The sequence below is a fragment of the Pundamilia nyererei genome, unplaced genomic scaffold (genome assembly GCF_000239375.1).
Source record: "Pundamilia nyererei isolate P.nyererei 1_Seehausen unplaced genomic scaffold, PunNye1.0 scaffold00008, whole genome shotgun sequence".
In the NCBI taxonomy this organism is placed as follows: domain Eukaryota; kingdom Metazoa; phylum Chordata; class Actinopteri; order Cichliformes; family Cichlidae; genus Pundamilia; species Pundamilia nyererei.
The window spans coordinates 4,920,331-4,947,708 of NW_005187409.1; the positions used below are offsets into that span (position 1 = coordinate 4,920,331).

At 41.6% G+C, this 27,378-nt stretch overlaps 3 protein-coding genes across 3 annotated transcripts in view; 2 read left to right on the forward strand and 1 right to left on the reverse strand.

The window, feature by feature from the left end:
* The first annotated feature begins 1,076 nt into the window (after positions 1-1,076).
* On the forward strand, positions 1,077-15,069 carry ehd1a (EH-domain containing 1a). Its single transcript, XM_005723089.1, has 6 exons — positions 1,077-1,871; positions 6,310-6,407; positions 10,925-11,166; positions 11,880-12,050; positions 13,368-13,532; positions 13,887-15,069. The coding sequence occupies exons 1-6, from the start codon at positions 1,483-1,485 to the stop codon at positions 14,415-14,417; spliced, it is 1,596 nt and encodes a 531-aa protein (XP_005723146.1). The 5' UTR covers positions 1,077-1,482; the 3' UTR covers positions 14,418-15,069.
* A 3,950-nt stretch (positions 15,070-19,019) lies between these two features.
* Positions 19,020-20,473, reverse strand: map1lc3cl (microtubule-associated protein 1 light chain 3 gamma, like). Its single transcript, XM_005723088.1, has 4 exons — positions 20,326-20,473; positions 20,174-20,229; positions 19,978-20,084; positions 19,020-19,806 (listed from the first exon to the last, which is right to left on the reverse strand). The coding sequence occupies exons 1-4, from the start codon at positions 20,381-20,383 to the stop codon at positions 19,617-19,619; spliced, it is 411 nt and encodes a 136-aa protein (XP_005723145.1). The 5' UTR covers positions 20,384-20,473; the 3' UTR covers positions 19,020-19,616.
* A 2,772-nt stretch (positions 20,474-23,245) lies between these two features.
* The window catches only part of LOC102205100 (uncharacterized), a 15,537-nt gene continuing 11,404 nt past the window's right edge, over positions 23,246-27,378 (forward strand). The window contains exon 1 of the mRNA XM_005723090.1: positions 23,246-25,193. Coding sequence (XP_005723147.1) covers positions 24,915-25,193 — 279 coding nt within the window. The 5' untranslated portion in view covers positions 23,246-24,914. The remainder of the gene's footprint in view (positions 25,194-27,378) is intronic.

A 27,378-nucleotide genomic window follows, 5' to 3' on the forward strand; every position in this document is an offset into this window, starting at 1 on the left:
TTGTGCTATTTGATTTTGGATTTTGGATTCATATTTCAATACACAATGCACTAAAACCTGTTCTATGTTCTCATCTGTCCCATTGTTTTTGCCACGTTTCCTTTATTTTCTGCCTTATTATGCCCCGATTAAGTCAGCGTATATGGCTTTCAAGGAAGTTCTGCCTGTTCCCCTGTCACTTTTAACTAAGCACCTCATTATATTTAACACATTTTTGCATTTATCCACCATCTTTTGAATTTGTGCATCCCATGTCATCCTTTCATCACACTAGAACCCACAAAACTCAAATTGTTTTACCCTTTCTAACTCTTACCCATGTAGTGTGAGCTTAATTTCATCACTATGCCTTTCCTAATGCTTTTCCTTGTAAAAAACATTGTCTTAGTCTTATCAAACGAATATTTAAACCCCCCCCAATTATGCGATCACTTTTCCACTTCTGCTCCCCGTAGCGTCAGTATAATAAATTTTAAATTTCTTCCTCTTCTCCACATTCCCCCATTATCTGCAAAAAGTGATAACCCGATTCCACCCTCTACATCCTTAAATAAATAATTTAGCAACATTAAAAACATAGTCTACTCACAATGCTCCTTTGTGGCGTTCAGTTTTCTGCTAAACCCTCCCCTCCGATACTTTTATTTGTCTGTCTGTTAAGAAATCCTTAATCCATCGGAACATTCTACTATTTATATCCATTTCCCTAATATTAATTAGTAGACATTCCCTCCACATTCATATGATATGCTTTTTCTATATATTGAAATAACTGCCACTACACTCTCATTGTTTATTTGTTTAAGTTTTTGTTTGGATTTTTTCCTCATTAATAATAACTGAAACATTTAACCAAGACAAATATACAAAAAAAAACCTGGAAATCAGGCAGGTGGTAAGCGCGTTTTCACACAACTGTATGTGTATGAACTTTTCATGCAGAGGCTTCACAGGTTCATATATATATATGAACAAATGAATGAATACATGCTTTCATCAAAGTTTTCATATGGGTTATGAAGAACAGAGGCTTTTATTGTGAAATACAGACTGTAGCGGTAGTCCCCGCAAAAAAAAAACAAAAAACTGTTTCCGGAATAAGTCCTCTTCGGCGGTTCACCAACTGTCAGCAGGTGGCTAGTCGGCTGGCAAGCCAATAAACAGTTTTGCTGTCTGACATTTAAGCAGCAATTGACTGCATCTATCTGACCGCAGCTTAGTGTTTATGGTGGCGTGTCGTGTCACGTCACGTTAGATAACGTCCAGTGAAAAAGGAGTCCTCCTTGAATGACTGACTTCGCAGTTGCGTGGCTAGCTAGCAAAGAGGAGGGTGGGGACAAAAACTTCAGCCTCGCCCAGTCCGTAGCTTTATACCAGCAGGCAGCTACTCTCTCGGCGGTGTGAGCACCCACACCTCTAAATTCGATACTTATTAAAGGGGAGACTGAAACCCTCGTGTCAAGTAGGCGAAAAGAAGCAACCATGTTCAGGAAAAACTTGAAGAAGGATCCCGAGCTGTTTCAGAACGTGTCGGAGGGACTGCGGCGGCTTTACCGGACCAAACTGTTCCCGCTAGAGGACACGTATCGATTCCACGACTTCCACTCCCCAGCCCTCGAAGATGCCGACTTTGATAACAAGCCCATGGTTCTCCTGGTCGGCCAGTACTCCACCGGGAAGACCACATTTATCCGGCACCTCATGGAGCAGGACTTCCCCGGTATGCGGATTGGCCCGGAGCCGACAACAGACTCTTTCATCGCGGTGATGCACGGGGAACAGGACGGGGTGATACCGGGTAATGCCCTGGTTGTCGATCCCAAGAAGCCCTTCCGCAAGCTCAACGCCTTTGGCAACGCATTTCTCAACAGGTAAAGCCAGTGAGCAGGACTCCACTCTATCAAAGAGGATATGAAAAATTATATGACTCCCACCACTACCTCCACCTCCCAGGGTTATTCATTACTCTGTGAATGAAATGAATGGGGCTGACTCGAATTCTCACTTTAGTGCTGTTGTGTGTTGAGAAACTGTCATAATAACACAGCAGCCCTGCTTTTAAATGCACTCCTACATGTTCTTACATGTACGACACGTTTCAAGGTACATTCTCACATTATCCTGTTGCACAATCTTTTAAAATGAGCCGAGACTGTGAGGGTTTTACCTCTTTCATCATCTTAAAAGAATGCTGGTGTTTTGTGTCAATAGATGACAGATGTAGCTTGTATATAAAGCAGAGGGTTGGAAGGTGCTTTCCAACACCTTTTCCCACTAGCCTTTCCCTTTCGCTTTGTACCATATGCTACCAATCAAATGATCTTCTTCGCCACCTGGCAGAGTCACTCTTGGCTGACCATTTTCTCCCAGTGTGGCCTCTTGAACTTAGAAATAGTTGAAGGTTATATTGCTAGGGAGCATGCCGACCTTGTCCTGTCCTCAGCTCATGAAGCCATAACTTTCATGTCCTATGGCATGGTAAACCAACTCCCTCATCCGCTACCTGTGACCTTTTATAGTCCTATCACAAAGGATTAAAGGCGTGGTTATCGATTTTGACTATTGTAACATACTTTTTGGCACTACTAGACTGGCTTATGTGGAGTTGGTCAATTCTAGTCCATGATCCAGATAACGAAGAGATTATGGGGAAACCTCCACAGCCACTCCCAAAGCATTATTAATTACTTTTATATTTGTTACTCAGCTCATGTCCTAATCCAACAAAAATGTCCCCCAGCAAACACTCAGATGACTCAGAAGTATTCCCCTTGTGGGTCTTTTACCAGTTAATGCAATTTAATTATGACAAGAATGCAGAAATAATCAAAAACAGCAGAATAAAATTAAATAAATGGCATAGAAAACTGATTCTAGGGTATTCTTTCAAACCCAGAGAGTGCCAAGGGCAGCTCAATCTTTGAGTGTTTCATTGAGTAAATGCTCCTCCCAGCTCAGAGTGCAAGTGAAACTGCACAAGCAATGTGCAGTGAGCCAGAGCCAGTGTGACGTTTCTTAAAACATCCGAGTCCAGTCTCCTAGATGCTGGGGGGATTTTGGGGGGGCAGAATTTGACATCATATGTCAAACATCTGATTGCTGATTATGTCATTTCCTGTAGGGGATGTAGGTATGCCCCCCTTCTCTGCCTGAGTCGCACCCTGAGTGGGATTAACAAATAATGCACAACTGAAAAACTCTGGGACAGTCATAATACTTGTTCTGTTATTAGTTTCAGGGTATTATGTGTGTGTAAGTAGGGTAGCGCAAACACTCAACTTGACACTTCCCTAGCTGGACTAATTTCCCATTATCTCATGACAGCCCTTCCTTTATTATTGTAGAGTGTTTGGTTTATCTCGCATGAGTGTCAAACCTTTGCCAAGTGTCATCACTCAAACTTGAAAATGTGAAGTAAGAATAGGGGACTCTAAGACTTCATTGGTCACTATGGCTTTATTACCGACTTGAAGGGAAGACAGATAAGATCTGAACAAAAGCTATTGTCCGTTGTAGCATCATTTGCCAAACTGCTGGAAACAGTCCCGCGGTATTGTGGGACTTGTGGTAGTCTTTCACTTCAGTGTGCATCTCTGTCTCAGAAGCATACGCAGACATGAGCGGGCATATGCTGGTTTAGAGCTCACATGATCACACACAACAGGATATGTGGGTAAGACAATAGCAGGTGTATGAACTGTTTAAACAGCTCACGTGGCATTTAGCCAAGAAGTGGCCTGCAAGTTGATAAATTGATTAAAATTTTCCACGAAGAACTGGATGTAGATAAACATTTAGAACCAGGCTGACTTCTGAACCATACTTCTGAGGCCAGTTTTCCATTTTCCTCTCAGGAAGTCAAAGAATTTAGCCTGGTCTTAAGCTAGGTAGGTAATATCAAGGGTCACATTGGTAATTGACTGAATGAGACTGTCAGGGCAGCTTCTCTTAATAGCTCTTAACTATAGTCATTCAAACTTCAGATTAGCCTTTAAATACCAGGCTCTCGGTATAAGCAGTTATTTATGAAGTGAGTAAACAGAAATCAGTCATGTGATCCTCAAATGCAGAGCTTTCTCTTGGGTTTTCTAAGCCCAAAATAGTAGGTAGCTTCCCAATTTTGGTGGTTTAAAAAAAAAAAAATTGAATTTATTGAATTGTGGTTGACCTTTCATTGTTTGTGCAGTGATACTGTTCTGAGTGTTTCCACAAAAGTAACCCAGTTTCTTTTACACCTAGATGAGCATGCAAATGTTTTAGCTCTTCTTCCCCTTTTATGTTTAATTCAACTGCAGTCAGAGCCCCTCAGTGTATGTCAGTGCTTTCTGTAAATGTTTAGTCAGTAAAATCGGAGTCAGCAGAGCTCAAGTTCCGCACTGGCCCACCCCGGCCCACATTATCCTGCTCCGTCCTGTACTCCTCCAGGGTGCTGACTCTGCACTTTGTTGTGATAGCGGCTGACACACGTACACTCTTATACAGAGGTTAGCATGAAGACCTGTGTAGGTATGTGTGTAGTAAAATGATTGATTCACCCACACGAGGCAAGACTTCACAGGAAGAAGGAAAAGTCACACAGTTGTAACCTGCTGTTTGCATCTCCAGCAGTAATGACAGATACCCCGTTTCCTCTTCTCTCAGGGAAGTTGAGGTTACGACGTGAGGGAAGGTCATAGGTCAGGAGGTCACTAGCTGGAGCCAGATTTGCTATCACAGCATAGGCTTGATGTCTTTTACACTGTGGTGCGTTTCCCACTCTCTGAAGATATAGTGAAAAACTGAAGGATCTTTGATATGCTCATGCACCGTCCCCCCTCGTCCCCTTGGGCCCTCCGTTTCAAAGAATTCCAGCTCAAGTTCATTGGAACATTTTTTTTTCCTGCTAGCTCTATGTGGAAAAATGTTTGGATAGATGGCTGAAATGGAAAAGCTCAGCCAAAATTCCTATTGGGAATCACATGCCATCAGCTTTAAGAGCGAGAGAGTGAAAAACCTGCACGTTTGTTATCTTTTTGTAGTTTATTATTGTAACATTAATACACAGGGCCTCTATGCAGGAAGCCCTATTCTTATATTTCTTTGAGTTGCTCTTTGTGGATTTTTCCTTTCCCTGCTTTGTTAGGGTTTTCTCGTGTGTGCGTTCTCAGCGCGGTCACAGCAGGAATGTAAAAGCACGATTTCTTTTTTTTCTTTTTTTTTCCTCCCCCAGTCTTATGACCTGCTGCTTCTGAGCTCATGTTGTGAGTATCAGTTCAGTTTGACTGAAAGGGCAACAGAGTGTGAGAAGTAGTACTCCTAACTGTGTGGTGTCTTAACAATCCCCTTCTTTGTCCTGAGTGGGACAATGGGGGTGTATGCAAAAGCAGTCATCTACTTTCATTCTTATATCTGTCTGTGTTTGTATTTCTTGGCTTCATTTCTGTTTAAGGGCTCACACTCGGCTTTAAAATTTAAACCCCAGTGTCCCAGCTTGATGAGAGTATTGTAAACTGAATTATGCCGCACTGGGAATGACTAAGGCATATAATTTATGGCTTATCATGTATTGTTCATATGTTTCCCTTATTAAATATTCTTACCTCAGTGCTGACCTAAAAGCATGGCTGTCACGCCGTTTGGAAAATCTGACTGTATAACTATGTAGCCTCACTGTTGTTGAGGGCAAAACATCCAAACTAGAGCTGAAATAATTAATCAGCTTGTTGAACAACAAAAAGAAATTACTGCTTTGATAAGCCATTATTGATAATAAGCAAGTCTTTAAGCAAAAAATGTCACACGTCCATTCATTTCATCTTAAAAATATTGAATCAAGTGTGTTAAAAGCAGCAGTTGGTAGCAGTCTTTTACAATAACCACACACTTTATAAACCAAATGATTAGTTGAACATTAAAAGGCAGATGTAGAATAACTGTTAACTTCAGAAATGTACATTTTTAGTTTACCTTAAGGCATCAAGGATTTGTAAAATGAGATTGTAGCTGTCCTCTAAACCCCAGCTTTGTCCTGTTAACCGACTCCTATTTTATATTAGTTTCAGGTTTCTTCCAACAAGAAAGAACATTATTTTATGCTTGAGATATTGTTGCTACAAAGTTCAAGATTAATGTCTGTTTAATAGGAGGTCTATGTAAGCATTCTCACCTAACCAGTTTTGTATCCCTCTCTCCTTTTACACCCCTCTGCCTGTTATTCTTGATCCAATCTCTCCCTCTCTCTTTCATAATGCTCTTTCACTTTCTTTTTCTCCCCTCTCTCTGTGCTCTGTGTCTCTCACCCCCTCCTCCCCCTCTCTACCTCCTTGGCAGGTTCATGTGTGCCCAGATGCCTAACCCTGTCCTGGAGAGCATCAGCATCATTGATACTCCTGGAATCCTGTCAGGGGAGAAGCAGAGGATAAGCAGAGGTCTGCCTCACATACATCCAGTTTTCCCACCTTTCACATACGCCTTGTTTCATGTTCTTAAAACTCTACCACACCACACCCACTGCTCAGAACCCAGAAACAAGCGCAATCAGAAAGCATTGCATGTATGCAAAATAAAACCACAGGAAGTGACAACTTCACTTCTGAAAAAGAAATGTTGAAACAACAAACATACCCTCCTTTCCCCAAGCCTGTTTCTGTTTAGCAAATGCACTGCCAATTTACTGCAGCAGTTTGGCTCACTGTGTTGTCAAACCTGTATTTAGCTCCTTTAACACCTCTAGGTCAATGCCTAACCAAACAGGTTACATAAATCTGATGGAGACCTCAACAGCATGACAGTGCCAAGAGGCCACATAGCACTTTTCATTCTCTGTAGCTCTTCAGCGCCTTTAAAGAAATTGTCTGAAAGGGAGAGGAGCTAAAACAGAGCTGAGGCCCAAGACCAAGGCCCGGTATAAGATAAATAAGGACTATTTTAAGCAAAGCTCCAGGAATAAAAAGATATAGTAGGGAATAATTATAATAGATTGCATTTAAATCCCTCTTGTTTTCTAATCAGACCTAAAAAGGTATGAAAAATTGCGTCCAGCATTACCATTCTTCCTATTTTTATTTGCTTCATTACTACTTTTTAAACTTGATTTACCTTTTCTGTTTCCTATGTACTATTTATCACTACAGATCTGAATCATTTCCCTGTACTCTGTGGAAATAGATCAATTTATATTTTTATCTGCATGCTTCAGCAATGCTTCGACCTGCAGGGTCATTTCAGAATTGCCACATACGCACTTTTCTTATAACTTTTGATGATCTTACAAACAAAACATAGCCTCTTCTTTTTTTTCTCCCCACCTGCTCTGTGTGTTTGAGAGGAAGCACAGGTTTTCTGTACAACCGAGAGACAGGAAGTGGAGTAAAATAGCAGAGTTTCCCAAGACTGCCCTCCCCTTATCCACTACCGCCTGTGTTTGGCAGCTTCTTTACAGGCTGCTCTTTATCGCAGTTGTTTCCTGTGAGGCACTATATGAAGAAATGGGGGGGAAAAAGAAGACTATTAAGCTAAATAAAGAAAAACTGATTATGTAATTAGCCTGTAGAAAGAGAAAGGCCAGAGAAACTGACAAGGCCAGACAAGCGACTGTAGACGTAGAAACGGATGTGCACACCTGAGTATGAATAAAGAGATTTGGCACACGGAAAAGTGACCCTGACTAAAGACACGAGGACGCTAAATCTGATGTTTCATACCTTAAACAGCTGTATACATACAGCACATACTCCTACATTCTTGCTGTCAAAGAAACTGTCCTCCGCATACACACTGTCTTACAGACATTATCCTCTCCTCTGTTTCTGTATAAACATGAATACAATACGGTACTGCAGACATACTGTACCAACTGTGTCATATATAAACACAACTGATTGGATTGTGCTGCTCAACTTTGACGGTCATGTGTGCCTCACCCAGAATAATGGCAGATCTGTTTTGTACCAGGCCTACAGGAAGCTACGATATTATTTCAGGTTTCCACAGATTGCTACGTCTCTAGTTTTTAGCGTAGATCCGCATTGCACAATTTCAAATGTGCAGGCTGTTTACATAACTTCACAATTACAAAAGTTTTCAGGAAAAAAATCAGGAAACGTGAAATTGATTTAAGTATATGGTGCTTTTTTTATTGCATAACACTTGGACTGTGTTTATTTATGATTAGGTCAGCATGTGTGGTTCAGTGCTTGTTCCTTAGTAAACTATGAAGTGGCAAAAGCTATAGTAAAACTGGAACTAGGTGGTGTGTTTTCCGACAAGCAGTGCTGATGAATTGACAATGATATTTTAATGCTATTTAGCAAAATTAGAGGGGACTTGTTGCCCTTTTTTTCTGTCATGTATGCGCTCCTACATTGGTGGGAGCTCCTGTTAAACATAGCAAAGGACTGAAACAGTCAGCAAGAAGTGCAAGTAAGATTATACAAGACTGTGCAATGAAAAGTAATCCCTGTATGGCAAAATCTCAGGCAGTGTTTTTTTTTTCTGCTCTTGGCTCTTTATATTGCCACAGAGAGGGGATGTTCCTACTGTGGTCACCTCAGACACCAGTCTCCTTCTGTGAGCATAAAATCCCCACCCACCTGCTGTACAAACCTTTGCAAGGCAGCCAGTCAGAAGAGGGATGTCTTAAAGAGAGAGAGTAAAAACAGTTTGTTTCAGGCAATGGATGAACTGGGGGCTTGCACCAAAGACCTGCATAAATAAACTAAACTGTGACTCGTGCAAAACTCTACTAGAGTCTAAGAATAAACATCTGGAGCTGGAAGTGAGCATAATAGGTCCACGTAAGCAGATTGTAAATACATTTTTAAAAAAAGGCTGAGCCTGCCACTATTAAGAGATAAAAAATAACACTTAAGGATTATTCTGAAGAAGAGGATGTCACTTTCTGGAAATATATGTCCTTGCTGTGAAGTAAATGTGCAGCAAACAGATGTTTAAAGCTGGTTGTTTCTGTTGGCCTTTTGTTTAACAGACCTTGGCATATCGCACAACTTTATGCTAAGTCCTATCTGTTGTTTTATAGCTGCTGTGCTGTGATATGGAATTCTGTTTCTCGAATTCCAAACTAGTCCTTCGACTTTCCCAGAATTCTGAATGAAAATATGCTCAGGGTTTTTTCCAATCATCTGCTCTCTGTCTAAGAGGCACATGATTTTGAAGCCATGAAGTCATGAGCGCATGGCTCTATCCCTTCATGTCTGTGTGTATAGTACAGACACAGCAGTTGTTAATGCTATGTGTTCTAAGTCGGCCTTGAGCAGCTGCCTCTCCGATTCCCTGACATGTGCGTTTAAAAACAGACTTAAGATGGAATGAACAAATATCCTCATCTGGCTCCCACTGGGATCCTTAACTGCAAGCAGTCCCCCTTTATGCCCCTTTACTTTCACATGTTACAAGCATGAACTAATTTTCCAGTATCCATCTGCTATATTCATCCAGACCTTGTCATTTTACTTTCACTTTTACTCTCTGTGTTCCCTCTTTATTCTCTTTTTATCTCCATGTCTCCCTCTTCGTGTCTCCATCACAGAGTTGCTCTTTTGACCGTATCTCTCCGTTGCTCTTTTGTATACATGTATTTGGACAGGGACAAAAGCCAGCCATGTTGGAATGCATGAGCTGCAGATCTGCCGTCAATTGTGCAGCTGCTGCGATGAGCTTTTAGAGCGACTGTCTCATTGGCTCAGAAAAGAATGCACACACTAATGAAAACCACTGCTCTCTTCGCTCCTACCTCCTCAAGTCCTTGAGGCAAATGAAAACTTAGGGGGGAAAAACCAAATTAAGCAAACCGAACCCGCCCCGAAGTTCCCAAAAAAACAAAAGAAAGGAAAAAGAAAAGAAAGTTCCGGGGCCAAGCCGCCAAAAAAAGGGGGGGGAAGGCAAAATCCGGGCAAACCAATCAACTTTTTTAATTTATTTTTTATTTTTTAAAGATGTTACAGTGTATAGCATTTTCAGTTTAACACCTTATATCAAGTATGTGTCTTCCTGCTTTCTGTTGATCTTTCGTTGCTTGGTTTCTCTAAGGCACGTTGCAGAATCTGCTGTGTCCAGAGGTCATTTTATTCCTGAGGCTAAAACCTCCAAAGAAAAAAGCTTTTAGCCAGTTCCACAGCAGTCACCCACCCTTCAATGTTGCAACACAATTTTCAAAATGTTTTTTTGTTACATTGATGGTTCAATTGTTTGTTTTTAAAGGGTCAGAAGTACTAGGTTATGTCAGACAAAGTAACAGGCTCTGCATTGTCAACCTCCCACGGCCTGCTGCAGGCCAGAAAAAAACATGTCATGCTTCAGATTATCCAGAGGCACTGTGGTTTAAACTTACCTTTATACCACTCTCTCTCTGTCTCAGTAAAGCAGTAAAGCCAGTTAATCAGTAATCAGAGGAAAAAGACCTGCCTCTTGAAATCCCTTATCTAAACATTACCTGGAATATAAATATGTGTAGAGTCCAAAACTAAACTTCTTTAAAGATGCAAGTTATTGGAGTTTCTTTCAGGTCAGATGGCTGCCACACCGTTGCACTTGATGTGCTCAAGTAGAATATGAACAAACATTGGAAAATAATAGTGCACACTGATACCCAGGACAATGTAGCCTGCGATGTGTGTCACTGTGAGCTTATCTAGGCATGACAGGTCTTTATCACTCCCCATATGTTAACAGCATGACACTATAATAATTCGTAATATGGCTGAATTTAACATGTACTGTCTTGTTTTTGTTTTAATGGCAATGCATCATCTGTTTGGGGAAACTTGATTTCAAGCAGCATACACACCTACCTAAGTTTTAATGTTGTTCAGACCTTATTGTAGACAAAAGGTTTAGAGCTGGGAAAACAGTCCAGTTAAGAAACCCAGTAATGCGACATTTAATATATTTAAAGATGTTTCAAAAAGCTTTTCTTTACTCTCTCCAGGGTACGACTTTGCCGCTGTGCTCGAGTGGTTCGCTGAACGCGTGGATCGCATCATCCTCCTGTTTGATGCCCACAAGCTGGATATCTCTGATGAGTTCTCCGAGGTGATCCGCGCACTCAAGAACCACGAGGACAAAATGCGCGTGGTGCTCAACAAGGCAGACCAGATCAGCACCCAGCAGCTGATGAGGGTCTATGGAGCGCTGATGTGGTCTTTGGGTAAAATCATCAACACACCTGAGGTGGGAAGGAGGGGAAAAAAGCCCTTTTGTTGTTTTTGCTTTTTTTGTTGTTGTTTTTTACAATTCTGTTTTTGACTGAAGATTTGTAACGCTGTGAGAATTATTTCACTCTAGCCTGGTAGTAATCAAGTGTTAGACACATGTGGAGCAAACAAAGGATGTTACTGTTTCAGAGTGAAAGCCAAGCTCCGGGCGAAGGTTGGATAGCTTTTCCAATGTTATCAAGTTCTCACTTTACCAAGGAACTTAAGAAAAAAACACCTTAATGAAAGTGAAACGCGGATAAAATACCATCCATGTCAAATCCCATGTCCTAGCTGATATCACGTGACATAAGCACTTGTGATTTTTCCACCTGAATACTGAGTTAATGTTTGATCCAGAGCCATATTCATAAAGTGATCCCAGGGAAACCTTTGGAGCATGCAGATAATTACTCATTGACTTTGATCTGTAGTTCATATCCTGTTTGAAGGATTAACACTACAAATCAGTCACATTTTTAAAAAAATGTACTCTTGATTAACTCAGTCTTACACTCTTTTCTTGTTTTTATTGTGTTGGACTATATAAATGTTTTACTTCTGTTTATAAATCCATGAGAACAATGTCACATATGTGGCCTGTGAGAGAATTTCTTGCCGTGGGTTTGAGCTGTAAAGTGTAACCTGATGGAGATGAATGGATATTAACTTGGAAAACCTTTATTCTAGGTGGTGCGTGTGTACATTGGGTCATTCTGGGCACAGCCCTTGTTGGTCCCGGACAACAGGAAGTTGTTTGAGGCGGAGGAACAGGACCTTTTTGTGGACATTCAGTCGCTGCCACGCAACGCAGCTCTACGCAAACTTAATGACCTCATCAAGCGAGCACGTCTCGCCAAGGTCAGTATTAAGAAAATTAAACCCTGTGGCCCAATGCAATGATCATTGCACAAAGCACCACATTCTTTTATACCAGTGCTTGAGTAGCACCTATGCTTTCTTTAAAGGATAGGCATGGATACTTGGAGAAACGGCACAGGTTCACCTTTGAAGTAGTGATAGAATTGGTATGGATTGGTAGGAAATGCATTTTAAAAAATTCAGTGCTATACACCACCACTAGTTCTGTGGTGTGTGATAATCCAGTAGTCACTCGCTGATGGATCATAGGAGTGTCTATAGACAAGCTTAGAGTTCAGCCTGCTGCTCTTTTCACATAGAGTGAGCTCAGTGCACATGGCAGTTTACCGGCGTTAGAAGGTGTGTGTCTGCATGAAACCAAGCTCACCACATGTCAACCAGCAGCAGCGGTGACATTACATCTGGGGCACAGGTGACAAATAACACTGTAATAGTATAAACTAAGCTTTGTAGCGTTCACATCATAAACACAACCCGTTGAAAGTACCAGTATCCTTTTTTTTTTTTTTTTTTTTTGGCATATTTTTATAAATGGTATATTTAAAAAAACAAAAAAAACAAAACATGAATTATAAATAATTAAAAAAAAAACACAGAAAAACAGCACTGGCCACTTTCGGAAGAAAGCCTGCGATGTCAGAAAACACATTTTATATGCATTTATTTACCCTGGAAATATGCGCCACTGTGTTCTGTCTCGATGTAGTATGTGTTACTGTGTTTTTACACGTTCCAGCCATAGACCCGTCCTATCTTCTTACATTTTGGTGGCATTTTTCATTTAATTGTACATTTTTAAAGAAACCAAAAAGTAAAAAAAAAAAATGTTGAATTTTTAAAAAAATGGATATTTCTGTCACAGATTACCATTCTTAGACTCGGCTGCTGAGTTTAATTTATGTGGTCATATTTTCACTCTCTATCTTTTTAAGCCCCTGTCTTATGTCACTAATAGGGTGACACCAAAAAACAAACAATCCCCACCCTGCAACTTAGTGTTTCATGTTTAAAGTCACCACAAGCAGATGTCAGCCCAGTGATATGTTTGAACATATGTCAGTTTTAAAACGACTAATACAAATTATAGCACAGGGTTTATCTATTTCTGCTTTTAGTCAATATGTATATATCTGAAATTTAAAAATACACTGCAGACATCCATTTTAAATCTAGTTCCCTTCATTTGGCCTTCTGCCTGATTGAAAAGTCCAAAATTCAGATGTTGTAGCTCTGAAATGTTTAATGCAGAAGTCCAGAGGGTGCTAAGAATTTCTGCTTTTTCTCTTATACATTCAGGTGCAAGCTTACATTATCAGCTCTCTGAAAAAGGAGATGCCGAGTGTGTTTGGAAAGGACTCCAAAAAGAAGGAGTTGATTGCCAACCTGGGGGAAATCTACCACAAGATAGAGAAGGAGCACCAGATCTCACCCGGAGACTTCCCCAAACTTGATAAAATGCAGGTAAGATTTAAAAAGGGAAAAAAGAAAGAACTGAAGCACTTCCCTGACAAAACTGAAGTGCTGTCTTGAGTTACAGATCTGATGAAAACACAACTCTATTTTTGGAGTGTTGTATAAAGTGTTAGAAACAGGCTGTTCAGAGTAGAATGACCTTCCAACCTTTTACTCTTCACATCTTTGCCCTTCTTTCCTGCTCTTGCCCTCCAGGATGGGCCAGGACGGCGATGAGATTTATTTTTCCTGGTTTGTCAGGAAATCCTGCTTCTTGTATGTTGCTCCCATTGGTAGCCATTGAAGACTGATCTATTTCTATCACCAATTCCTGTTTTCTCTCAACCACCTTCATTCCCTCAGGAGCTGCTAAACGGTCAGGACTTCACCAAGTTTGCTTCACTCAAACCCAAACTGCTGGAGGCGGTGGAGGACATGCTCGCCAATGACATCGCACGTCTCATGGCAATGGTCCGCCAGGAAGAGGCCTCCATGCCCAGCCAGACCGTCAAGGGTGGAGCTTTTGAGGGAACCATGAGTGGTCCCTTTGGCCACGGTTACGGTGAGGGTGCCAGCGAAGGCATTGACGAGCTGGAGTGGGTGGTGGGTCGCGACAAGCCCACGTACGATGAGATCTTCTACACCCTCTCTCCCATCAACGGCAAAGTGTCCGGCGCTGCCGCCAAGAAGGAGTTGGTGAAGTCCAAGCTGCCCAACACAGTCCTGGGAAAGATCTGGAAGCTGGCAGATGTGGATAAAGATGGCTTCCTCGACGACGAGGAGTTTGCCCTGGCCAACCACCTGATCAAGGTAAAGCTGGAGGGCCACGAGCTGCCTCCCACGCTGCCAGAGCACCTGGTGCCCCCGTCTAAACGTGGGACGGTGGAGGCCTAGATGCACCCTGCAGATCATTGATGTCAACACAGGGCTCTCCAGGCAGTGTCTAACTTCAAGAAAGAACGGCAGCACCTGGGGTATTTTTCACCAGAGAGAGACTGGAGGGTATCTGGGGGCTGGGTGGGAGGGAGGGCGGGTCCATCTTTGTGAATCTGGGGATAATGTTTAGTGTGTGTGAAATAAACGGTGGGAGAGGGGTTTGATTTGCAGACCGATAGAAGGACAATTACCAAACTGATGGGTAGCTGGAGGTCACACGATGAGGTGGAACATGGATTTATGCATCCTGTGTAAAAGATGTCTTACAAATATACACTTCATATTGTTATATGTTGATCCAAAGAAATCTAGTTTTTTTTTTTTCCAAATGGGAAAGAGAAAGGAAATTAATCAAAACAGCGGTTAGATGTGCTTTATCTCTATTTTTGTATTTCCTCACTGTTAACTTTGACTCTTTCCAGAAGCTTCCTTTTTTATTATTTTGCCGGATAAATAAAAAGGAATGCTTGTACCATTCAAAAGGTTAAGTGGATTTGTATTTAATATTGCTATATCACATTTAACAGTGGTTTGTCAGAAGAAAGCTACTTATTAAAATGGGGGAAACGCATTTAAATAAATATGCTAAATAAATCATAACTGATTCATAGTTTGGTGCTTTAAATTTGTAGTGGTTTTCTGTTACCAAAGGTTATGTCAAGGACTGTGTCACCCAGAGGTCATCCAAAGGTCATCCAGAGACTATTTAATGTATTAATTTAAATTGGTTTAGTGTGATTTTCTGCCCTCTGTAGGCTAGACAGAGTCAAAGCAGGGGGCTGGGAGGACATATAAGGTAATTTAGCCATGAAAGTGGCTTCTGCCTGCACGTTTTCAAGGACATATTGAAAATGGTGGCGAAGGCAGACATGCTTGCGTTCTCTGGAGCTCTTACACGACACGTGGAGACAATTTACAAAAACTCAGTCCGGGCTCAGAGACGAGCACAAATTGTAAACAGAAAGACAGGAAACACTCTCCAGTGAGCCTGGAAATAATATACACTTTTATTCGCCTTATAAATCTGTGCGACTATATAACCTGAGCAGGCCTAATGTAGATGTCAGATATCAAAACAAGCAACTGAAGTATAAATAATACTCGTCAGGCCTGTGTGTATCGGCTGTTTTCTCAGTGTTTGTAAAGGGAAATGCAGAAAGATGACTTATGCAATTCCAAGAATTGCACAAACACATCCTCATACACTGCACGTCTCATCATGTTTGTTTGCATATTTTCCAAATGGCAGATTCATCGTCTCATCTGATCATTTTATGCAACTGAATATCAGTTGAGAGAATCAGTTTACCTCCTAAAACACGCCATTACACTCACGGTCATGTGTTTCCATCTTATCTTAAAATTACTCTGAAACGCTGCACAGTGACTCAGTATGTTATCAGCCAGCATAAGATACATGATATTTCTCCTCTGGTCCAGAGGCGCTCTCTTGTGTCTTCCTGAGTTATTACAAGTGCTGTTTCAACCAGTTGTAAGCAATTCTACTTTCCCACGCCCTTCCAGCACATGCGTGATGGTGACAGTAAACATTATGTAGTTATTAGGAGCTGCACAGATTTGTAACACTTAATTAAGACAGAGCAGACCTGTTTATCTTTATCTGCATTCTTGCCCCAAATTAACATAACCATCCTTTCTCCATGTCATTTACTTATTGGTACTTGACGTGAATGGTTTCATGTATTGAATGGTAAAAATGTATTGCTTTTTGTGTTGTTACACCTTTAACATAAGTCACGCAGTTAGGCCCATAAAAGTGCTTTAACCATTAAGGCCTCTGTCAGTGCGCCCCAGGGTGGCTGTGGCTACAATGTAGCTGCCATCACCAGTGTGTGAATGGGTGGATGACTGGTTGTGTAAAGCGCTTCGAGGTCCTTAGGGACTAGTAAAGCACTATACAAATACAGGCCATTTACCATTTTTATCACATCACCCAGGTTCAGATTGAGCAGTTTGTTTTTTGTTTTGTTTTTTGTCCTTTCAAATTAACCAGATTAAAGACCTGCATTTGATTCCAAGTGTTGATCTTGGATTTAGTAGCTGTTCACTGGAACTAAACAAGCGAACAGCTACTAAAAATGTAGATAAGGTACGCCATCATTAAGCTGAAACACCTAAATAAACCAATCAGAGAGAGAACACTAACTTTAATCTGGTACATGTGTAAAAAGTGTGACAGCACTGGGCTGCTCAGCACCACTAATACACCACAAAAGACAGTTTAAGTGCATGATTAGATTCAAAAACACTCATTATGAAGTAGGAATATCATTGTCAAGGGAGTTTACAACAAGGTAAATGAACAGATAAGAGATAAACTTGGTCCAGAACAGTAGGAAGAGAAAAGGCTTGTGATCTAAGGCATACCATGCCATCTGTCAAACATGGTGGAGGCAGTGTTATGACATGGGCGCCTAGTGGAACCAGGTCATAGTGTTTATTAATGATGTGACTGCTGATAGAAGTAAAAGGATCAACTGTAAAGTATGCAGGGCTCTACGCTCTGCTCAGATTCAGCCAAACGCTGCAAAACTGATCAGATGTTCTTCAGTGGCCCAGTGAGTCACCTGTTCTCAGGTCAACAGAGCGTGCTTTTCAGCTATTCAAAACAAAACTGAAAGCAGTAAAGACCTGACGCAACATCTTAACCATGAAGACCGCATCTGGTGATGTCCATGGGGTTTGTGGTCCAAATACTTACGGACATAAGCTGCACGTTTTAAGGATGCGCAACTTTATTACCTGATTGTACTGTTGGTTGCATCTCTGTGTCTGCAAACAAAATGAATTTAACCAAAAGTGGATGCTTGTTTGTTGTGTCCCATTAAAGAGGTAAAAACTCCTTTTAAGATGGATTTCTTTTTGTTCTCTGGCACAAAAATATTGTTTAATATAACAACTGTTGTAAAAACCACTGATCCTGAATTTCAGCCACTGCATCACTATCACAGGATAAAGATCAAAATACAAGCCTTGTCATTAAACTAATGCAAAGAGGGGGAAAAAGGATAACTAATAAAATCGGAAAGAAATCATTAGTTAAGAAACATGACTGGATTATTCAGCCAATCAGAGATACCAAGAGATTCCTAAAATTTAACATAAAGCATAATTTGTGGCCACCTTTAAAATGGAAAAGAAATGCAATTTAGAAAGAGTTTTTTTCCATTTACTATGAAAATATTGGAATTTACTGAAGCTCCTTTGCTTCTGATGTTCTTTTAATTGTAAATAAAACAGAGCCAAAAACATTTACTTCCCCCTGAAAAGTCGGGATCCTCCCCGGTTCAAGCAGATCATTTCCAGCTGGCAGCAGCTCCAGAGTTCCCCCTGTTCAGGTATGATAATTTACTGACAGAAAGCTGCTGGAATGCCCAGGCTGGTGTGAAGAGAGAGGCTGTTTGGCTCTGCATCCCTGTACCTCTGTACACTGTGTGTTTGGATAGCCGCTCTTCCACACTGTATATCTCTCCTTTACATTGTTTCCGTCTTCCTGCCTTCCTCTGTCAGGACGTCACCCTTTTCGCCTCTTCCTTCCTTGCCTTCCACTGTTTTCTGCTACTGCTTCTTTGTTTTTCATCTATATTCCAGCCATGCCCCTGACTCTCTTTCACTCCACGTCAACCCTCTGACATGCTGACCCCAGCAGGGAGCTGACTGGGTCAGGCTTATGTAACACAGTCATGTGGAGGCCCACTTGGAATGAAGCACCTGTAGCCTATGTGTGAGTACAAACTGTAAGATGTGCAGCTATTAAATACTCATCTTATATAAGTCAAGTCAGCATTAGTGTAGTTTGAACATCCTTAATGACCTGTGGAATAAACCTCATATATTGGACACTTTTTAAGACGTGTACCTACTTTTTCTGCACACTGAATGCAATCTTTAAACAAGGATATCCGAAAAACTTCCAAAGGTAAAAGCCTGAAATCTTCACTTGTCTTTCTTGCCATCAAAATGAACCAGATCTGTAATTTCAACTGTAATTGAAATTACAGTCTTACTCAGCACCTCAAAAATCTTGCGTGTCTTATGCATGAGTTCAGAAAGGAAGATCTGCAATCACTCATTTGCCTGCCTTCCTGGGTTTTAGGCTGCTTTGCTGTTCTCTTCATCACTACTGCTTTTCAATACAGTCAATCTCAATACTGTCATCATTACTCTAGTCCAATTATCTTCTTGCCTGCCTTCTTAGAGCCAATCAGTATCCACTTTGCGTTGTTTAAATCTACGCTCTCTGTCGTTCTCCCTTTCAGACTCATTCGTGTAACCCACCTCCTCCCCATCTCCACCTAGCAGACAATTCAGTGAGAGCTTCATCCAAGCCTCAGTCTTAATCTTCACCAGCACCTAGACTCCTGTTCTATATCCAATCACCACTGGGATTCTGTTCTGCCATGATGGGTCATCGGAGTCTAACTGCCAAATACATCAATTTCTCTATCAATAAATCATGTTCTTCCAGATGATTTCTCCTTATTTAAAAGAAATTGTATTCTTAGAATTTGTGTAGGAAATATCACACAAGGCCAATAATTTATTGGGACAAAATTTTATTTTTTGGTGATTTAAGAACACATCAGAGCAGCTTCAAATGTACCTCTAGGAGTGCTTCAATATTTCCTGTAATGAAGATGTTTTCTGGACAGTTTCACATTCTTGAGGGAAGATGGGGATGGGCAGAAGGAAGATTTCATATAAGTGTTTATAAGTTACAATGTTTAACCTGATTTTGTCTGGTGGAGGGGGTGGAAAGTGCTGCCACAAACACAAACACCGGTTTATCTGCATTGAAACTCAACAGAAAGACAAAATACACACCAAACATTCGAATTAAAAGAAAAATCTTACATTTTTTTCTTAATTTAAAAAAAAAAAAAGCTTTATATACTGAATATCTTTTAATAGAAACCCTTAAATATAATTAGTCCTGTTACCCCAAACCAAATCTGAGTCTTTACCACAGACTCGTGTTATCTCTTTAAGTCCAGGGAGGTTTCATGAGGTAGACAGATGTGCTCTTTGGGGGGGAGGAACAGTCTTGCTTTGGCTCAGTTTGTCCTTTTTTCCCCAGGTTTGGTTGTGTGGTGTCTCCACTGGTCACAAATCAGTTCGTTTTATCACTTTTCAGGCTCAGCAGGGCCGCTTGGCTGCTTGCAGAGGAGCTCCGAACATTTCCTGAGAGGCATAGGTGATATACAGGAAGCCGTCACCATCTCTGTAGCGGGTATACACCTCCCCCATGTTGGAAGACATGCAAGACATGCTCTTCTCCGCCACCAGGAGAAACAGAGCCTGGGTGGAGTCCAGAGCGATTTTATTCCTGGAGGGGAGACAGTTGGAGAGGCAGACTGAGATTTTTAGGACATAGGAAGACAGAATGTGAGGGAGGCAGAGGAATGGCGAAGAATGACAAATCTGACAACTTGCAGGAGAAGAAAAGGGCTTTAAAAATCAGGACAAAAGAACCTGCTGTGAGTCACAGATGACGTACCTGAGCAGGCAGAGGAACTGACCCAAGGTGAGCTCATAGGGAACCAGGAACTTTGTTTTGTCCAACAGGGGAAGGGTCCTTTCACGGATGTAACGTTCGACAATCACCTAAAAGCAAAAACACGTCTGCTTTAACAGGAAGTTCAACAACACGCATCTATTATGTCTTTAAAACATCCTAGTCTGAATCAACTTACAGGCAGCTTGTTGGGGAATTTAGACCGAATGCTGCACACTTCATTTTTTCTTGTTGCTAGAGAAAAAAATAATAATAATTTGAAGACCATATTTTACACACATGCTTGAAAAACAGCATCCACTCAGTGAAAGGTCAACCAAATTGTCCTACTGAGGCATTTCCTCTGCTTGAAGGGCACCGTTTCCACAGATTTCTCAAAAGGAGCCATGTGTGCTTGGTTTTGTTGAGTGTTTCGCAGAGGCCGATGGTGATGGAGGCTGTCTCGCCCGGGCTAACGACAGAGTCCCCTTGGGTGGAAGTAAGCAAACCCCGACGAGCTGAGGTGACCACTCGTGTTTTATAGGGTGCGTGGGCTGGGAGGAGTCGAAATGTGACACCAGCAAACAAGGACACGCTCCTCGTCCCGGGGAGAAGTGTGTATGGATGCAGAGGTGTGTGTGTGTGTGTGTGTGTGTGTCCTCTTCAGAACAGATTCACACATACTGGCTATCTCTCTGAGTGTTCTCACGTCGGCTTGTGATTTCGGTTCTGCTGTCACGTACACAGAGGAGGACACTATGTGAAGAACACAGCGTAACGAAGGAGGCCCGCCTCCAAGAGAAGCAGAGGTTCCTAAACAAAGCTGCACAACCCAAACTGTCACACTCAAAAACTAGATGAGCCATACTTCTATCCTTTCACTTAGTGTCTGACGTAGGACACCATGGTCATCTTTAGAACATTTAACCCACGTTAAGCTAAACTTTTACCCTTGACTAACAATGGCCAGCACCAATGATGACAGTGACTTGATCCTGTGTGCTTCTAATTACAGGAAGCACTGTGTAACTCATGTCTGCAACATCTGCAAGCTCCAAATGTTATCTTATTACCTTTTTAAGTGCTGTGTGTGTTTCACACATATGGACACAGAGACATTCATTTAGATCCTTAGGCAGAAATCTGTAGTTGTTTCCACATCACATCTAAAGTCAAAGGGCGATTGTGCTTTGGCTGTCCAGCTTCATCAGTTGTTGACTGACCAGCCTGATGAAGTCTGATTTGCCTCATCAGCGTCTTCTTTTAAATCACTGCCAAAGACTTGTTTATATCATGTGATATCTGTTGATATCCGTTTTTGTGTAGATTTTTGGCATACTCTGCTGATTCTTTTAACATTTAGATAGTTTTTGTCTTCATTTTAAGTTGTTACAGCAGGTCACACTGTATCTTCTTCGTATTGTCATTTTTGAATGCTGTGTGGCCCATTTTAACTGATTTGGAAATTGTTTTTATAATTTTCTCCTAGTTTGTTCTTTTATTCTTTGTTTGCCAGAAGCACTTTGCAATTCTGCTTTACACATAAACTTTAATATTATTATTAGTGTTATTATTATCATTATATTAAGTGGGGCTGTATTATTTTGATTTATTCAGTCTCTTTACACTTCTCTTTCTTTTGGAAGCTCTAAAATCTGCGTGAAAGCTGCTTCCCTCCTGAATTTACTGGAGTTGTCAGGTTGTTATGGAGCTAAAACTAGTATTTTGCAACAAGAGTTCAGCAAGTATCATCACAGTGACAGCTATTTATGTTGGTTCCACAAAGACTGTAATTTAACTATATTTCGTTATACAAAAATGTGAGTTCAGATTTTGTGGAAACCATTGTGAATAAACTGTCAGCTGAGTTATGAACAATGCATTTCTCTTTAAGGAGCTCATGCAGCAATGGACAGCTGCTCTACTCTGGATAAAGATTGCCCTCTGCTGGATGGAAGGTAGCCCAAAGGTCCCCTGCACTGCAGAGGAGACGCTCACCTATGCCTATCATGACATTTTCCCCAGTGGCTTCATTCTTAGTGGAGTGATAAAAACTCTTGTCAGTTTGTCCCCCCCAAACTGACGACTTTATGCTTTTTAATTTTTTTATGAAGTACATTTAAAAGAATATAAATCCAGCTAACAGAGTCAGAATTAAAAAAAATAAATAAATAAATGTAATGCTGAGAAACAGTCAAAATTCTCATTTCGAGAGATGATTTCTGACTTTACTCTCATTTATTATATCACTAGGCTATTCTCAATATTTTTAGAATAAAGTGAGAAAAGAAAATCATAATTCTGAGATTAAAGTTGAAATGTTGAGTTTAAATCTGGATTCTGAGAAGTCAGACTTCAGAGGAAAGTCAGATTTTAGAGAAAAAGTCAGAAATTAAAGAAAAAAATCCGATTGATGAGAATAAAGTCATAATTCTGACTGTTTCCTGTGAATTCTGATTTAATCTCAGATTTCTTTCAGATTTAAAAAAAAATTGATTCATGACACAACATTATTTTTTCTGAGGCTTTAACCTTCTTCTGTAGTAAGACAAGTGAAACTTGTGGGTGGATCCAGTGTTGCTCCGTTCTGGCATCCTCTCCTCCCATGCCTGCCAACTCCAAGCTGCCCACATGTCACATACAGTAAACACAGCAGACTGGCCAGGGTAGCTCACTCTGAGAGCAAATAGTGCTCAGAGGTCACTGAATGTCACTCAGCACAAGGTAATTTAGGATTATGCTATTTGTCATCACAAAATAAATGAAGATTTTAAAAGATCCAAACTGTTTAGTTGCAAGAAAACCACAAAAGTGACAAACAAGTCAGTTCAGTTGTATCTGTTTAACACAAATTTGCAACAACAGTCACCTCAAGGAACTTCATATTGTAAAATAAAGACCCTAGAGTACAAAAAACAGGCAAGCAAACAAACAATAGGGAAAGACCCTTTTTGCAGAGTGCATACTTTTACTAGTAGATATCACGACGGTGTCAACGATGCTGAAACTAAAGCACTTTTGTGTTAGCTGTGCATTTTTTCCCCAAGAAAAGAAGAGGATAAAAACTTTGTTGTGATTTTTTCCCCATATAAGGTCAAACTTTGCCCCCAGAGAGGGGGCCTGATTCACCTTGACTGGTAACCATTGGTAACCCTCATTCACCACACATAGGAACTTTATTTTTGTGAAGCTGCTTCAGCACAATTCCTGTGCTCAGTTTCTTCCTTATGTTAGCAGAAGGTCGTAAACTATAATGATTTATTACTATACATATAAGAAAGTATAAGCAGCTTTTAAAACTTTAAGCTATTTGACTATTAGCGTATCACATGTGACAACTAGGATATGTTCCACTCTCATCCCCGCCTTCCACCCACCCCAAATCCTGAATTAGACGGATAAGAAACCCGGGAGAAAGAAACTGGATGGATGGCAAACACAGCTGCTTTCATTTATTTACCCTGCAATTATTCTAAAGCATAATGTTTAGTGGAAATAGGTAGGTAAATGTCAGCAACACTCCAAATGACAGGAGGCGTAATCAGACAGAGCAAATGCAGGCTTCTGTGTGGGTGAGCAGCATCTCTCATGTGCGCTGTTTAGCTATAGAGTTACATGCGATAGAAGGGATAAATGCAACGTCACTGCTTAAAGACTACGCTTGGAATACAAAGACCGTCCTTTGATATGTGCATTCAATAAGACTATAGAGTATAGATTTCACTAATGCAGGCATCGGATTATAGTATTCAACTCTATGCAATGTATCAGTGAAGAAAATAGCCACATTAACATTATACACATTATATCTCAAAGAAAAGCACTCCTCAAAGTAATCAGATTACTGCTGCAATATCTTCTTATTAAATTAGTCACACATTCCCTCAATATCTAATATTGTTTGAAGTCACATGACAAGACAGCATTTTACACAAAAGGTGTTTATCTAGTAAGCTTCTAAAGTAGAACAAAGACTCTTAGTTTTAAATGTAATGGAGTTAAAATTCTACTTTTCTTACAGAAACGTCAACGCAGGCAAATAAAGCTGTTCATACTGGGTCACGTGGCTTCTTATCGCAGCTCTACTCCCCATCTTGCAGAGATGATAAAATCTTGCATAGCTGCAGCTTTTGATGAAATACGTGCAAGTTTCAAGTTATAGCCGATGGAAAAAAACACTTGCAGCGCATTAAAAATTCAACTTTTCTTTAAAAAAAAAAAATCAGTTTAGGGGTCAAAACATGGGCTAAAAAGTGGAGCAGAGAAACGACCCTGCTGATTATGTGCACAGTGTGCTGCTCGGAGCGTGGGTGCTGGGGTGTTTTCTACTGCTATAGTTGGATGAACACTTGAGGAAACAGTGCATCTGTCCTCTGCGATCCTGCGCGCTGAAGTTGGACACTCTGGGAATTTTCTTGCGTCCGTTCGAAAAAACTTGGTCGTCCAATCCGTGTGCAGCTCCTGCACACTGGCTCCTCCTTCCCCTCTCCCTCTGCCTGCTCCCACATGTAACGCTATCGCTGCCTCTCTGTTGCATTGTCTCATTGGGGACGCAGCGCACGGAGTCCAGCGCTGCGGACAACTCCGGCGGACCTGCGAGCTTTAAAGTGACAGGGGAAGGAAAAATGGACAATGTCGAGCGGAAATGAAAACCTGGGATAGTATGAGTCATGGCTCGTTGAGGTGTCTTCAGTCTGCCGGTGGATTCATTAATTCCAGCCCTGTGTCAGTCAGTCAGCGGGGCTGCCTGAAGCCGCGAGGCTGCACTGCACGTTAGAATGAGCCGCTATCCTTGATGTTGCGTTAAACCAAGCAGCTGCTATGTTGAAATCCCTCATTCGGACCTGTGTGGCTCTACCTGGTGCTGGACCCTAGTCCGTTCCTTCCCTTATCCCGGTGTGCGGTAACTGAGCGGTGGTCAGCGGTGCGCCCTGAGGAGGATGGCCGCCCGCCGCGGATGCGTGAACTCGCTCTGGTCGGGCACCGAGCGCGTCCGCATCGGAGAGCGCCTCAAAGCGACGCTGGCCGGAGTGATGGAGCTGGAGGTGCTCAGGTGCAAACACCTGGAGATGGTGGACGCCGCTCTGGAGGATCGACCGCCCGTTGCCGCCAACGCTGAGGATCCACGGGCGGCGGAGGAGGAGGAGGAGGGGAGAGAGACCTCGGAAAGCGGCGCAATGGATGCCGAGCATGGCTCTGCGACATCCCGCCGGCAACAGGTCAGTCAGTACGTCTGTCAGCTCACAGGTCGGATCCACAGACAGATGATTAAATATGAATGAAGGGCTGATGGTGATCTGCCAAAAAGCCAGTCCCTCTGCGACTCACTAGACAGATTTTATCGCTGCCTCGAGCGCACGGCTGTGCCGAGAGCTGAATACTCAATTGAATGTGATGGTGCCAGAGATCAAGCCAGGCATGCAGTGTGTGCGTGTGTGTGTGTGACATGGAGCAAATGTCACTGAGGTCAGGAAACCGGGACCAGCTCTGGCTCTGTGCCCTGCCTCATGGTTAGAAAGAAACATGTGGCGCTCAAATCAGGTGCAGGTATTAATACACAAGCCAGCGCTGCATTTTTTGGCTCAGGACCATAAGCTCTCCAAAGGTCACTTTGGCTCTCCGTTTGCATTTACAATTACTCTGATCACATTCTAAATACCAGCCCCTCCACTTTTTGTCTAAAAAGTGCGCTGCCTATTTTTTTTTTTAAAGTGTGTATGTTCAGTGGAGTGTGACCAACCTGAAGAGGGTTAGGCTGTCTCTAAACACCCATTTAACCCCATTTCCCCAAACCTGCCCTGAAATGGATATGCAGGTCTTTTGTGTGGAGAATGTGGGTTGACATGTAGGCTGATACAGGAGGACAGGATGAGAACAGGTCTCATCCTGAGGCATGGGCCCCGGGGCCGTAGCTGGTCTGCTCCGTTATTGGTGATCTACATTTAAAGCTGAGGAGTCATCAAGATGTAAAATCGGCCAAAAATGAGATGATTAAGATGACTGTGGGTGCATCTATCAGTGTGTGTGTGTGTGTGTTTTTAACGAAACATAATAAATGTAAAATGGCAATGGGCAAGAGGGCACAGGAAGAGGATGACCAGTGCTATAAACAGAAATATAATGTTGAAAATATTAGACATGACCACTGTTTCAACTTGTTAAATTTGTCTTTTGATATTAAACAAATATTTTCTGGTTTTTGATTGTTGGTTAAAGGAGACATGCAGCATGAAAATCAGTCATTATATGCTAGAAAACATTGATGGATGGACATTGATTGCAATGACTGGCTTCAAGTTTAAACACCTTTTTTATGGTATTCACAGCCATTTAAAAAAAACCCAAACAAAACAAACATTTTTCCAGCAACTTTAATACCAAAAAAAAGCAAAAATAATCTGAAACTTCACTGCATTGCACATGAAGTGGTGTGTCACTTTGTACAATGTGGATTATACCTGGAACATTTCCAGACTTGACAAACAGGTGATGGGTTCAGGCTGGAATTTGAGCAAATGCCAAATTTACGTTACATTTTAATGAAAATGAGAAATAGTTTCAGAGCCAGGCAGCACCACAACCCACAAGTCTGAAGCATCACAGTAACCTCCACTGCACAGACGCCCAGTTTCACAAAAACAGATTCTTTACAGAAGGCATTTTGTTGTAGATACTGTTTATGTGCAGACCTGTTTTCCTCTGAACTAAAGGTCGCTGCTTTACAAACAAACTGCCAAGCAGGGCTTGCTACTTTTCACCAAATATGTTATCTCCGGATTGTTTCCATGGTCTGCTGTGATATGAAACAATGCCGTCGACAGCTACAGGAATAACACTCGTTCTGAGAAAGTAACAAATGCTTCATCATGGTGGCTTTACACAACCTGTTATTACACTGTGAATATGTGTTCCTGATACCAGTGAGCGGTATTAGTCAGCAGCCTGCAGCATATTAATACATGTTCTGTTTAAGCCAGGCTACAGCTGAGGTCACATCTGCAGAATATTGTATTTATTTATTTTTGACAGAGTGAAATGAAATTGTATCCCCACAAATAGTCTGCAGAGGAGAAGCGGAAAACACTTGAAATAAAAAGTGATGGGAGAGAGCTTTTTTGCAGTCCCATCTGAGAGAGGGCATCCGCATGGAAGCGCTTCTCATAACGTGCCGCCTTCCTCACCACCCACCCACCAACATCTCATCTGTAGTTCCTCCCGTGGTGCTGAGAAATCCTGTGGAGAGGCCGAGCAGCATTGCTCATTCTCACCTCTGAAGGGAGCTGCCGATGTAGCAGAGCAAGCAGGCTGGCACGCTGCCCTTTGCCCTGGCTGGCCTTCACCAACACACACACACACACACACACACACACACACACACACACACACACACACACACACACACAC